Source organism: Trifolium pratense, linkage group LG1 (genome assembly GCF_020283565.1).
Source record: "Trifolium pratense cultivar HEN17-A07 linkage group LG1, ARS_RC_1.1, whole genome shotgun sequence".
Taxonomy (NCBI): domain Eukaryota; kingdom Viridiplantae; phylum Streptophyta; class Magnoliopsida; order Fabales; family Fabaceae; genus Trifolium; species Trifolium pratense.
The window spans coordinates 12889640-12902830 of record NC_060059.1 but is presented as its reverse complement, the minus strand read 5'-3'; the positions used below and the strand labels follow the sequence as shown (position 1 = coordinate 12902830).

Here is a 13191-nt window from a genome sequence, read left to right as displayed (position 1 = left end):
TTTACTACCAAATTACATTCAATTTTATGTATATATGTATAATGTAATCCCGAAGGCAATTTTGGTAGCTTTTCTAAGGTTTTCTTCTTTCCAGAAACATTAGTAGTAATATTAATATATTTCATATTGCCTTCAGTTACAGTTTCAGTGTCAAACCCTTGACGATATATGTCATTAAAACTCAACAAATTTCTCTTTGATTTAGGAGAATATAAAGCATCATTAATGACAAATTTTGTTCCATTTGGTAACATGAACATAGCATTACCTGTCCCTTCTATTAAATCAGCAGGTCCTGAGATAGTATTTATCACACCTTTAGTAGAATTTAAATCATTGAAATATTTCGTACTTTTGAGGATCGTGTGGGTAGTTCCACTGTCCGGGATGCAAATGTCTTTGACATGTTCCATGTCTGACCTTCTTAAAATAAAATCAAGATTAAAGATACGAAAACAATAAATCAATATAATACATTCAACATTATTATTCAGTAACCAAATATTACACAATGCACACCACATAAGTCATACATATTATTAAGTAATTCAAGCACACCACACAAGTCACATATATTATTAAGTAATACAAGCACACCACACAAGTCATACATATTATTAAGTAATACAAGCACACCACACATTATTCAAATACATATTTAATTAGTTACTTAATTCATATTCACTTCATTTTCTTCTTCAACAAAATCAGCAGCCTCAAGGTAGGTAGTATCATTATTGGGTTCAACTTCATTAAAATTTACTTCCTTTCCCTTTTCTTCAACAGATGCCCTGTATTTTTTACACAGGTGTTCTGGTGTCCTACACGTCTTAGACCAATGTCCATTCTTTCCACATCTAAAACAGATGTCATCACGGTTCCTTGAGGGACCTTCTTGGATATATTTACCTTTACCTTGATGATTATTATTATTTTGGTCATATTTAGGAGGCCTATAATTATTCACATATCCTCGTCCACGACCTCTACCACGAAAGTGGTTTCGACCATGATTTCTGCCTCGACCATCAAAATGAGCTTTACCCCTTCGTCCTTTATGACGATTATGGCCACCACGCCCACGATTAAATGTTGTTGCATTTATTTCGGGGTATGCTATTGTTCCTGTGGGACGTGTCTGGTGGTTTTTTATCAAGAGCTCATTGTTTTGTTCTGCCACCAAAAGAGCTGCGACCAAATCAGAGTACTCAGTAAATCCCCTCATTCTATATTGTTGTTGCAACAATACTTGGGATGCATGGAAAGTTGAAAATGTTTTTTCCAATTTCTGTTCTTCAGTTATAGCCACACCGCAAAATTCTAATTGTGCAATAATTTGGTGCATGGTAGAGTTATATGCAACAACACTTTTATAATCTTGGAACCTTAATTTGTTCCACTGATCCATTAATGAAGGTAACAGGACTTTCCTCTGATGTCCAAATCTTGCCTTAAGTTTGTCCCATAGTATTTTGGGATCCTTGGCATTTGAATATTCTGTTTGTAATCCATCATCAAGGTGGTGTTTAATTATCCGATTTACTTTCGATTTTTTCATTGCTAATTCCTGTGAGTCAGCTGTTTGCACCCCTGCATTATTTCCTTCTAGAATATTATCGAGCCCCTCACATGCAAGGTACTCAGTTAAGTTGTTGTTCCATGTTATGTAATTATCTCCGGTTATGTTTAGAATTTTGAAATGATGCTTAACGTTTGACATGTTTATATCTAAAATACAAAAGAACACAATCAATTTTTTAATGTATAAACTATGACAAAAAAATAAATTATTTTATTCAATAGCTATGATTACAAAAACCATGATTCTATCAGCTAATAAACCAGGCTAATACTAGTAATGGTAAAACAACAAATATTGTTACTATTATAAAAGGTTCTCCTAATTCTTCATATTTGGTGATCCAGAAGATGAAAAACATAAAGACAAGTAGAGTGATAAGCATAAGAAAAAATTTAAACATTTTGGAAATGTGAGTAAAAGTTTGAGAATGGTATGAAAACTTATGAGTGAAGGTGATGTATTTATAGGGTGAATTTTATGAAGTGTCCGTTACGTTACCGTTGGGTTTGTGGCCGTTGGGAGATAGTGGAAAAATGTAAGCTTTTACTGTTCATGGCCGTTATGTGATCGTTATGTGGCCGTTAGGGGATATGAGAAAAGTGTTAAATTTTATTGTTTGTTACCGTTGGGAATGAGTAAAAATATTCTAAGTATGTTAAAAATCATCTAGCTCTTAAGATGCACAAATGGAGAGAACAACATGTAAAGTTATATGATAATAACTTTAAATAATATCAAATTTCAAAATCTTAATTATAAGTCTTTCGTGAAATAATATTATTGACTGAGATTTTAGTCTTCCATTAAGAATTAAAGTTAGCAATATTATAGATGTGGATTTTAGTCTTCCATTTAATATGAAGATTAGCATTATAGATGGGGTTTTTGGACACCTCCATTAAGTATAAAAGTTAGTCATACATATGGGGTTTTAATCCTCCACTAAGTATGAAAGTTAGTAATATAGATGGAGTTTTGAATACCTCCATTAAGTATAAAAGTTAGTCATACATATGGGGTTTTAATCCTCCATTAAGTATGAAAGTTAGTAATATAGATGGGGTTTTGAACGCCTCCATGGAAATTAGTATTATTAATCAAAAATTATCTTTTGTGATATTATGGGGATTTTAGACCTCCACACAAAACTTAAATAATATTCACACTTATTATAAAGTTCTTGACAAGTTGTGAGTTTTCTATAATAAGTGGGTAAAGTAGTAGTAATAATAATAATAATAATAATAATAATAATAATAATAATAATAATAATAATAATAATAATAATAGTCACTCTAGTTATAAATCACTTGACAAATTGTCAGTTCTCTATAACGGGGCGAATAATAATTATAATTATCATAAGATTAAAGTAATAAGGATAGATGATATATACCTAGTGGTGGTAAATCACTTCCGATAGAAACGATCGTGCTGATAACGTGTTGAGAAAATCAAATATTTAAGTATCCTTTAAGGACTAATATAATGATATAAATTACTAATGTAGTTATAATACTATAAATATATATTATACTAATTATGAGAATGAAGAGAATGGAGAATTTTGGATGAGATTACTTATTGCTCTCAAAGTGTGTCTTTTACATGATCCAAGGGGTGATATTTATACTACTAAAACTATAAATACAATAACTTAGATTTACTATTGCAAGTTGACATTTACATTGATAATTTTACATTACTATTTTAAGTTGACATTATAGATAGATATTTCAACATTAATAGTAACCAATGTCTTTCAAGATAATTTTGTTGATTTTCCAATTTATTATAACAAAAGATAAATATTCATGTGTATAGATTTATATTTGTGTACATAATTAGATTTTATATGTACATAAAATATTCATGTATAGATTTATATATAATCAAAATCAATGTAAAAAAATTCAAATTGTACGTCAATATTCATAACAGTTAGATGTGTTAAATATGTTTGGATATCAACCCCAAAAGTTAGCTCAAAGGGTGAGGTTGCCCTCACATATTTATACACTTAACCGTCCGGGAACCTAAGCAATGTGGGACTTCAAACAAACTCCAACAATACAACAACATATTCAACACCCACCCTCACGCCTAGCGTGGTCCTGGGTCAAATGCTCACATTGCAGTCCTTAACCCGGCTCTGATACCATGTTAAATATGTTTGGATCTCATCCCCAAAAGCTAGCTCAAAGGGTGAGGTTGCCCTCACATATTTATACACTTCACATCCCGGGAACCTAAGCAATGTGGGACTTCAAACAATCTCAAACAACACAACAACATATTCAACACCCACCCTCACGCCTAGCGTGGTCCTGGGTCAAATGCCCACATTGCAGTCCTTAACCCGGCTCTGATACCATGTTAAATATGTTTGGATCTCAACCCCAAAAGCTAGCTCAAAGGGTGAGGTTGCCCTCACATATTTATACACTTAACCGTCCGGGAACCTAAGCAATGTGGGACTTCAAACAAACTCCAACAATACAACAACATATTCAACAAGATGATCATTCAAAATATTTTTTAATGTAATTGTGGTTTTAATCCACTTGAGGTTGGTTCGCGGTGTTGGCTTGGGTCCTTAGAGTATGTTCCTCTCAAGGTTTCTGGTTCGATTCTCCCTGGTGCTAATTTCGGTGGACTAAGTCCATACAGAGCTAAAAAACTTTAAATGGCCCCCCTGCAAGTGGACGGTAGGATTGATCCTTTTGGATTAGTTGGTCCTAAAGCCGAATACCAAATTTAAAAAAAAAATGTAATTGTGGTTTTGAAGTCACAAACATATAATTAGCCGTGATTTGTCGAATGTGTAAAAGATTTCATCTTAAATGATGATGATGATTATTATCAAGATGAACATATATGTTGAATGATGATGTTGAAGTTCATGTAGAAGATGAAGACATTACATTTTACATCAGGGTGGAATATGAATTTGGATTTCTCATTTTAGATATTACAACGTGCATTTTTAAGCTGTTTTTAAATTAAAAGGTTCAAATTATAAACTCAATTTTACAATATGAAATAATCTTAGTCACCACCAATATAAAATTGGACAACTCTGATCAATTACTACGTCTTACAGTTACTGCAAAAAAATCCACTTAGAATGAAATATGACTTAGAAAATGAGTTTATAACCTAAATCTTAAAAAAAAAAAAATACATTTTTTTCCCTTAAAGAATACTATTATTTATCAAGAAATTGGGTCAACAATTACAATTAAATTAGAATAAGATTTTTTTTAAAAAAAAAAAAAACAAAAACAAAAGGATGGCAGCAAAGCGCAAACCAACCCGAAAAATATATAAAAAGATAAAATTATAATTACAATTTAAATTAGAATAAGATATACTATAATTACAATTTAAAATATACAATTTCACATAAAATTCAATATTTATATTTATACACTATTTTTTTAAAAGGATATAATTATACATTCTTATTCACAAAAATATTTGGCATTAAAAAAAACCGCCTTAACCTATAAACCTGCTTCTTTTTTCTTTTTCTTTCTTCACCACCTTCCAGCTCTCATTGGACCGCCTAATCTGATTTGAAGTCAATTCTAGAATCAAATGATTTCGGTCTCCTCCTGATCGCAGTTGTTGGGAATCGAACTGCGATCTTCCCACTAAGTCCAACGTTGATCACCGTTGTACCAACTAACAAGTGGTTTCTAAACCTCCTTCTAGTTTAGTCAAACATGTTTATTTATTTAGGTCTAACTTCAATCCCTTCGACAACAAGACCACCCTTCAATCTATAACCAACCTCCATAACACTCATCTCAACCTCCTCATCAACTTCACTACAAAAAAATTCACCCAATTCAATTTCCATCCACCCATCATCTCTTTTGGAAGGAACTTGAATTCCATTTTCATTATTATCTTCAATCATCAAATTTTTTCCTTCAATTTTCCATTGGTTCTCATAAAATAAGGTATCCTCATATTTATTGTACAAATATGCCTTACCATTTTGTACTTTGTTGGCTATTGAAATTGATACCTCAGCTGGTGCAGAATCAAGTCCATATACACGATGAGAAACCTTTGTGATGAGATAAACAACGTATGACGTGTTTGGTGTTAGAATTTTAGTTCTTATTTTGCCTTTAATTTCTAACCAGCTCACTGTTCTTAGCTCAGCCACCTCTGAGAATCTGCAAAATAAGTAAGAAAAATTTAATATATTTTTACGACAAAATATTGATATCAAATATCGTAATCTTTAATATTTATGCATAAATTTTAGATACATTTAACTTATAGAAGATAAAATGTAAGTTTGAGGTAGAGATCATAAATAAATATAGTGTTTGCATTTTAATATTCAAATAATACAACTCAATTATTAAAATCATTGTAGTGTCAGCAACCAAAAAAAAAAATCATTGTAGTGTCGAAATTGAATCTTCTTGCATCGAGCTATTTTTTTTTTACCATCAGTATTTGACTCATTAGATTGTGTAATTTGGTTAGGAGGATAATTCTGGCGTCAAGAGGTTCCAGCTCCTTCTGATTGCAGTTGCCGAGTTACGGGGATCGAGCTGTAGTCCTTCCTATTAAGTTCAGTCACAATCACCACTTGATCAACTAACGATCGATGTATCGAACTATTTTTTTTAATGATATAAGTTAATTTTAATTTTGTAAAAGATAATCTAAAATATTTTAAAACAGTAATTGTCCTTGTACCAAAAAAAACAGTAATTGTCCTCCTCCCACGTTTTAAGTGCAATAACTGTGCTAGGAAGAGACAAAAAAAGATATAGAGATAAAAATATAAGGTTAGGTAGAAAAAAATATACAAAGAAAATATAAGCAGAAAGTCTTCCATATTCACAAATATTTTATTGCATTATTTTGGACACGTTCACTTATTTAAAAAAGGTAAAAATAAAAATGAGTTAAATATATATTTTTAATATAATTAAATAATATGTACTAATATTTTGTGAGTGAATGGAAAAACAATTAAACGCGCTTTTTCGGTGGAGTCACTATATTTTAGGGGTGATCGTATCTGAACCAATCCAAAAGTAAAACCGTAAATCGAACCAAACCAAACCGAAAAACGCAAAAACTGCATTTGGTTTGGATGTATTTGGATGGCTTTCTTACTGAACCGCAAACCGCAAAAACCGCAAAAACCGCATTAAGTTACTATTATATATTTATATTCCAATATCGTAAAAGAAAATATATTTATATTCCAATATACATGCCCAATTACCAAGTTAGTCGACCAAATTAATCGAACTTCAAGTTGTTTTTATTTTTTGTACTGAAATTTTATTTTGGTGTTGTAATGTTATTTTAAATAAACAAATTTTATCGGTACCGTGATGTTATTTTGAAAATTCAATTTTTTTATATATTTAAAATTGCAAGTTACTATAATGTTATTTTGGATAAATAATTTTTGTTGGTACTACAATGTTATTTTGGAACTTCAATTTTTTATTTTTTTTTATGCTTAAAATTGTTCGGTACAATCGTTATGTTTTAAACCGCACCAACCGAACCGATCCAAACCGCATTGGTTTGGTTTGGTTTGGTTTGGATGACTTTTTAAAAATCAACCGAACCAAACCGAACCGCATGCATTTTTATCTCGCGGTTAGGATGACTTTTATGCTCAAAACCGAACCAAACCGCACCGCGATCACCCCTACTATATTTGTCACCATTCGATAAAAATTGGCCAATCTGAAAAATGTATATTTTATATTTATTTAATCATATTAAATATATTGTACTTAAATCAAGATCGTATAATCAAACCTTAAATATCACATTAGTCTCTGTATGTTGATGTTTTTTTTTTTGTTTTAGTCCATGTATTGTTTTTTTTTTAAAACACTCCCTGCATGTCAAATTTCTTTTGGTTTTCGTCCCTCTCGTCTCAAAAATGTTGATGTGGCTAACGACGTGACATGCTGGCGTGACAAATGATAGACCAAAAACAAAAAAAAAATATTAATGAAGAACCAAAACCAAAAAATAAAGTTTAAAATCCCTAAAATAAAAAAAGAAAAAACAAAACAAAAAAATCTGTTTTTATTTTAACTGTTTTTAATTTTAAATATAAAAAAAAACAATTATTATTATTTTTTTAAAAAAAAAAACAGTTATTTTTTTTTTAAAAAAAAAAAGAAAATTTAAAACCACATTCACGTTTTTTAGTTTTCTTTTAATTAACAAAATAAAAAACAATCCCATAAGTCGTAGCTCAACTGACAAAAATGTCGAAATTATTAGGCCGGACGTAGTGACCCTGGTTCGAACCCGGATCTCAGAATAATATGTGAGTTTAATTTAAGTGGATTACCACTTCATCTAAGACAAAAAAATAAAAAATAAAAAAACAAAATTCCTTTTTTACTTACTATCCACGTCAGCATTTTTGAGACGGGAGGAACGAAAACCAAAAGGAAGTGAACATGCAAAAAGTGTTTTGGAAGAAAAAAAAAACAATAAAGGGTTAAAAAAAAAAAAAAAAAGGGAACGTCCAAGAATAATGTGATATTTAAGCCTATATTCAATTTAAACGGTCGTCGACACCTAACTGTATAACTGCGTGAATTTAAGACCAAACCCAATCTTCGTCCTCCTAAATGACATGTCCAATTAATTGTGTCCAATAAACTACTGTATTTTTCATGAGGGAGATATGTGAAAAATCTCTCTTTTCTTTTCCAACAAAAAAAGAAAACTCTATTTTGGTATTTAAAACAAGTCAGCCCTGGGATCATCCATATTGAGTTTAAGAACAACTCTACAAGTTAGTTGGACACCACACTCTAACCCAAAACTTTAAGATGTTAGGTTTATGAGTCTTCTCACTTATAAACTATCCAACCTACATTTTTCTAAGCAATGTGAATCTTAACTCACACTTGCCACAACACCTTGACCCCCAATTTATCAGGAATAATTTTAAAATCAAACATAGTACAATTAAAATTATCATGTCCGATCATTTATTTTTTAGCATATGAAACTTATGGATTCAGTCACATTATCAACTTAAAAATAACAAGTTGAAGTTAAATCTTTAGTTTACCTTGATTCAGGCGTTGGTCTCCAGCTCCAATACATTGGATCATTGCTCCATGTTATTGACAATTCTCTTGCTGGTAGAATATATGATTTCTTACCCGAACACTTATCCAATTTAAAGCTCTACATAACATTACCCAAAAAAAAAAAGAATCATAAATTGTTATTAATGAATGGAGTTTGAGTCGAACTCCGTCTTTTAAAAATACAAAGTCAAACTTTTACGATTGAAATGATGACTTATGATATTGAAGGTAGATCATTGTACTTACTATGCGTCCGCCGTCTAAGAGCAGGGGACGTTGGCAGAGAGAGTAGAAAAGATGTTTATATGAAGAACAAGATTGGAGAATGGAGGGGTTGACAGTTCTTGAGAGGATATCATCATAATCAGAGGGTAAGAAGGTTCTCCAGAGAGAGTCAGAGTTAGCAGCTGAATACAGAGTTGAAGAAACCATTGAGAAACTACATGCATCTATTGGAGATGTGTAAGATAGAATTTTTGAAACACAATCATATGGCAGAGTATCTATGTTAATTGCCATGTGTGTGGTGTGGGAGATTAGGATTCACAAAATGAAACTGTTGCTATGCAATGTTCCTGCTCATGGCTGCTGCTGATTTGCTTGATATAGGCAAATTTGATGGTTTTGGTAGGGTCATATTTTATGTGTCGATTTGGGTGGGGTTGGTCAATTTAGTTGCCCAAGCAGCCAAACTCATCTGGTTTAGGTGTGAACGTGTGACGAAATAATTTCATCATAGTGAATTTTTTTTATTTTTTTAACAGTTCGGTGGCTGAAATTTTATTTTAAAAGTTATTAAGTGAAATATTTGATGTTCGAATTTTAACTTCTAACTATATAATGTGATGTTCTTACCAACTGAATTAAATTCTCATAAACTTGTCATAGTGAAAATTTAATTCAGTTTACAGGCATATATATATATATATATATATATATATATATATATATATATATATATATATATATATTTAACTATGCATGTGATTCACTACTCCCTTTGTCCCAAAATAAGTGTCCTTTTAGAAATAAAGACTCAAAATGAATGTCATTCTCACTTTATTATTAAAAACTAAAATAAGTGTCTAATTCTACCACATAATTAATACTCTATGCACTATTTCAAAGGAAACAAATCAATAACTCATAAGGGTATTTTAGTAAAAGTGTTATTGTTTTTTGACAACATAACTGCATTTTTAATGTGTCCAAAAATCTTAAACGACATTCATTTTGAGACGAGGGGAATATCATTTAATATTGGAGTTTGTTTGTGAGTTTGAAGGGAAAGAGATAAGTACATATGCATCTAGAATGAGGCGGCTTGGCTGATCCACTTGTTTTATTCTTTAAAATATTAATATTGAGTGAACTATTTCATGTGCGGTTAAATTATAATTATCATTTTTTTTAAATAGTCCAGTGATTAAAAAATTCATCTTAAAGGTGAATAAGTGAAGTGTCTAAGATTCAAACCCTAATCTTGCACATATAGTACGATATTCATATCAATTGAATTAAGCTCACGGGAACTACAATTATCATTTATCACCTAGTATAAATGAGTTTTATCATTTGTCAATCCAGGCAGGGACGCATATTAGAAAATTTTTTTGGTGTGGCCAAAATTTATTGGCATCAAAATTTTAAATGACAATGTTAAATTCAAGCATGAAACATATACTTTATCTGTCTCAAATCTTTGGTTGTTTTAGAATTTCGCACATTGATTAAGAAATAATAAATATTTATATGTTATGTTATTTTTACACTTACTTTTTATTTTTTTTTTAAAAAAATTCATTTAATAGATTTTTTTGTTTTTATAAGGGAACAAAGGGTAACATATCATTAACTCTACTCTGGTCTTTTAAAAGAACTAAAATTTTGGCACAAAAATAAAAAATTAGAGATAGATGGAATATTAAAAGTTTATTATTTTCTTCACCATAACTTTAAACTTATGCAAGTGGAAATTTATAACACTAAATAATTGCTTCTTTTTTCTTTATCATTTTTTGACATGATATGTATTTAAATATGACTTTTTAAAATGACAACAATATATTCAAGATAAAAGTAATGAAAATTATGACGCAAAAATCAAATATTTTGTGTTCTTTTTTTTTAGATGAACTTTTTTTAAACATACCTACCAATTAATAATTCAAAAATATAAGTTTTCTTAACAGTAAAGATCAAAATTGAGTGCATGATAATTTTTTAGGGATTTAAAATTTAATAAAAATTAAGTAAAGATTAAATTTAAAATGTCACTATTTTATAGAGACCAAAAACATATTTAATTTTTTTTTTGTCTAGTAGCCTAGTGGATAGAAATTGCACCTTAAAAGTGAATAAGTGAAATTTCCGAACTTTAAACCCCAACTTTTGAATAATATATGTTGCCTCAACCAACTGCCAACTAAGTTAAGCTCACATAGATAAAACATATTTAACTATATTCACATATAAACCTAATGTATGTATTATTTTTTTTGAGAATTTTGGTGTGGCCATGGCCACACTAGGCCTAGGCATAGATCCGTCCCTGAATCCTGGTGAAAAAACTCATTTATCATTTACCATTCAATGCAAAAATACTCTATTTTTTTAAGAAAAAAAACTTATCAAAAAATTATATAATATTTTTATATTTTTCCTTTCACTTTTTCTCCACAGAACCCCTACTTCTCCTCTTTTAAACTTACAATCCTACCTAAAATATTTGAGACACAATCCTCTGGCAGAGCATCGACCATGTTATTAGCTGTGCTGTGGATTAGGATTCACAAAATCCAACTTGTGGATGGTTCATGGTCATGGTACCCAGACACAAATAACTGGTGGGGCTAAAAATTTTAGGCACTACTCGAAAAAAAATTCATTGATAATTCAGTTGAACAACAAACAATATATGAGATTTAATAATACAACATGTATATCCAAAAAAAGAACAACAAATCAAAGAACTATAATATTTCTTTTAAAAAAAAAATAAACATACAAAAAAAAACCACAAAATTTCTATTCGAATAAGAAAAGGACTATAATTGGTAAATCATGCATATCACTATTGTTATAATCTTCACAAGATTCTACCTTTGACCAAAATATATAGAACACAAAATTATACTAGCACATAATTTATTTTGATAAACTAATTCAATTAGTTTATAACTTATTAATTTTTATTTCAATTTTACTCGTATTATCTTACTTCAAAAAATTAAATATTAATTATGTCATTTCATATTTATATTCCAGTTGAATTGATAATTTTACCCAATACTACAAACTCAATTACTTATTTACCTTTTTTTGCCAAACAAAGTTAAAGTTAATTGTTATAAAATTAAATTATATATAGCTTAAAATAATACTTTACATATAAGGAAAGACTTGAAATCATCAATAATAGACTAGAAACTAATATTTGCACTAATACTTAAACTAATATATGTACAAGGGACTTACAGTCATCAATAATAAACTCTAAACTAATATTTACATTAATATTTGTATAAATATATATACAAAATGACATAAAATTATTTATAAAATATTTATTTATTTTTTTTTAGAAAAAAAATTGGACCGGGCTCACGAAGCCTCGAAGAGTTCCGCCCCTGATGGCTACGGTGTCCATGTTGAAGGTAGCTGTCATTGTTTAGTAATATTTTCGATGATTTAATTTGAATCATTTTAGGTATGATTTAGTCTAATCAGTTGCCCAGACCAGACTGATATTTTGTGGATTTTCGGTCAAATATGATTTGTTGATACATCATCCTTCAAACAAAAAATTATTTGTTGATCCATGATGTCAAACTTGTTGGGTTTTTAATACTTCATGGATATTTTATTGAATATTATGTACATCTTATTATTTATTTATAGAATTTAATTTATATGCACATTCGATCTAAAGTTATTTTACACATGTGTTCAATAATATACTGACACATCATGTATGATATTTAAAAACACATGATGTGTCACATTCATTAAATAATGTGGCAACGCATCATTGAATGTATGTGTAAAAAATCTTTACACTGACGGTGCACCACAATTAAACTCTTATTTATAATTTTTTTTAATAATAATAAAATAATTATTAAATATTAGGTCTTGCTAACGAGTGTATTCGAACACTCTTAAATTTATTATTTTTTTATTGAGAAGGGATATATTGACTCTGGACTGGGCAATGGGCTTAAGAGAATATCCAGTAAGCCCAATTAGAGTAAAAAGAATGATAAGCCCAAATCAACTAAACCCTAGAGCGTCCAATAGGCGATTAGAAGCTAAGGCGTGACTGGCAACCTTAAAGCAACGCCAAAGAGGGCGAATCCAATGCTACGGTAAATATCTTCCCCTTCCTGGTATCAACCGCTAACTTAAGAAAGAAGAAATAAACTTCTAGTAACTGCCATAGCTTGGAAACCAAGGCTCTCATCCCTACTTTCACGCTGCATCACCGAAGAA

General features: G+C 30.0%; 2 protein-coding genes across 2 annotated transcripts; both read right to left on the bottom strand.

The window, feature by feature from the left end:
• Positions 1–759: 759 nt before the first annotated feature.
• LOC123888568 lies at positions 760–1720 on the bottom strand. The gene is made up of 2 exons (XM_045937646.1): positions 910–1720; positions 760–791 (listed from the first exon to the last, which is right to left on the bottom strand). The coding sequence occupies exons 1-2, from the start codon at positions 1718–1720 to the stop codon at positions 760–762; spliced, it is 843 nt and encodes a 280-aa protein (XP_045793602.1).
• A 3238-nt stretch (positions 1721–4958) lies between these two features.
• Positions 4959–9327, bottom strand: LOC123896732 (F-box protein PP2-B15-like). Its single transcript, XM_045947091.1, has 3 exons — positions 8947–9327; positions 8679–8797; positions 4959–5772 (listed from the first exon to the last, which is right to left on the bottom strand). The coding sequence occupies exons 1-3, from the start codon at positions 9217–9219 to the stop codon at positions 5319–5321; spliced, it is 846 nt and encodes a 281-aa protein (XP_045803047.1). The 5' UTR covers positions 9220–9327; the 3' UTR covers positions 4959–5318.
• Positions 9328–13191: the final 3864 nt, after the last annotated feature.

Bases quoted from the DNA above. Each gene is read 5' to 3' on its own strand.
- LOC123896732 (XM_045947091.1), bottom strand. From the start codon at position 9,219: ATGGCAATTAACATAGATACTCTGCCATATGATTGTGTTTCAAAAATT. The intron at 8,798-8,946 runs GTAAGTACAATG...AATGTTATGTAG, and splicing joins TCTTAGACGGCGGACGCATA to AGCTTTAAATTGGATAAGTG. The intron at 5,773-8,678 runs GTAAACTAAAGA...CTTATTTTGCAG, and splicing joins AGACCAACGCCTGAATCAAG to ATTCTCAGAGGTGGCTGAGC.
- LOC123888568 (XM_045937646.1), bottom strand. From the start codon at position 1,720: ATGTCAAACGTTAAGCATCATTTCAAAATTCTAAACATAACCGGAGAT. The intron at 792-909 runs GTAAATATATCC...TAAAAAATACAG, and splicing joins TAATAATCATCAAGGTAAAG to GGCATCTGTTGAAGAAAAGG.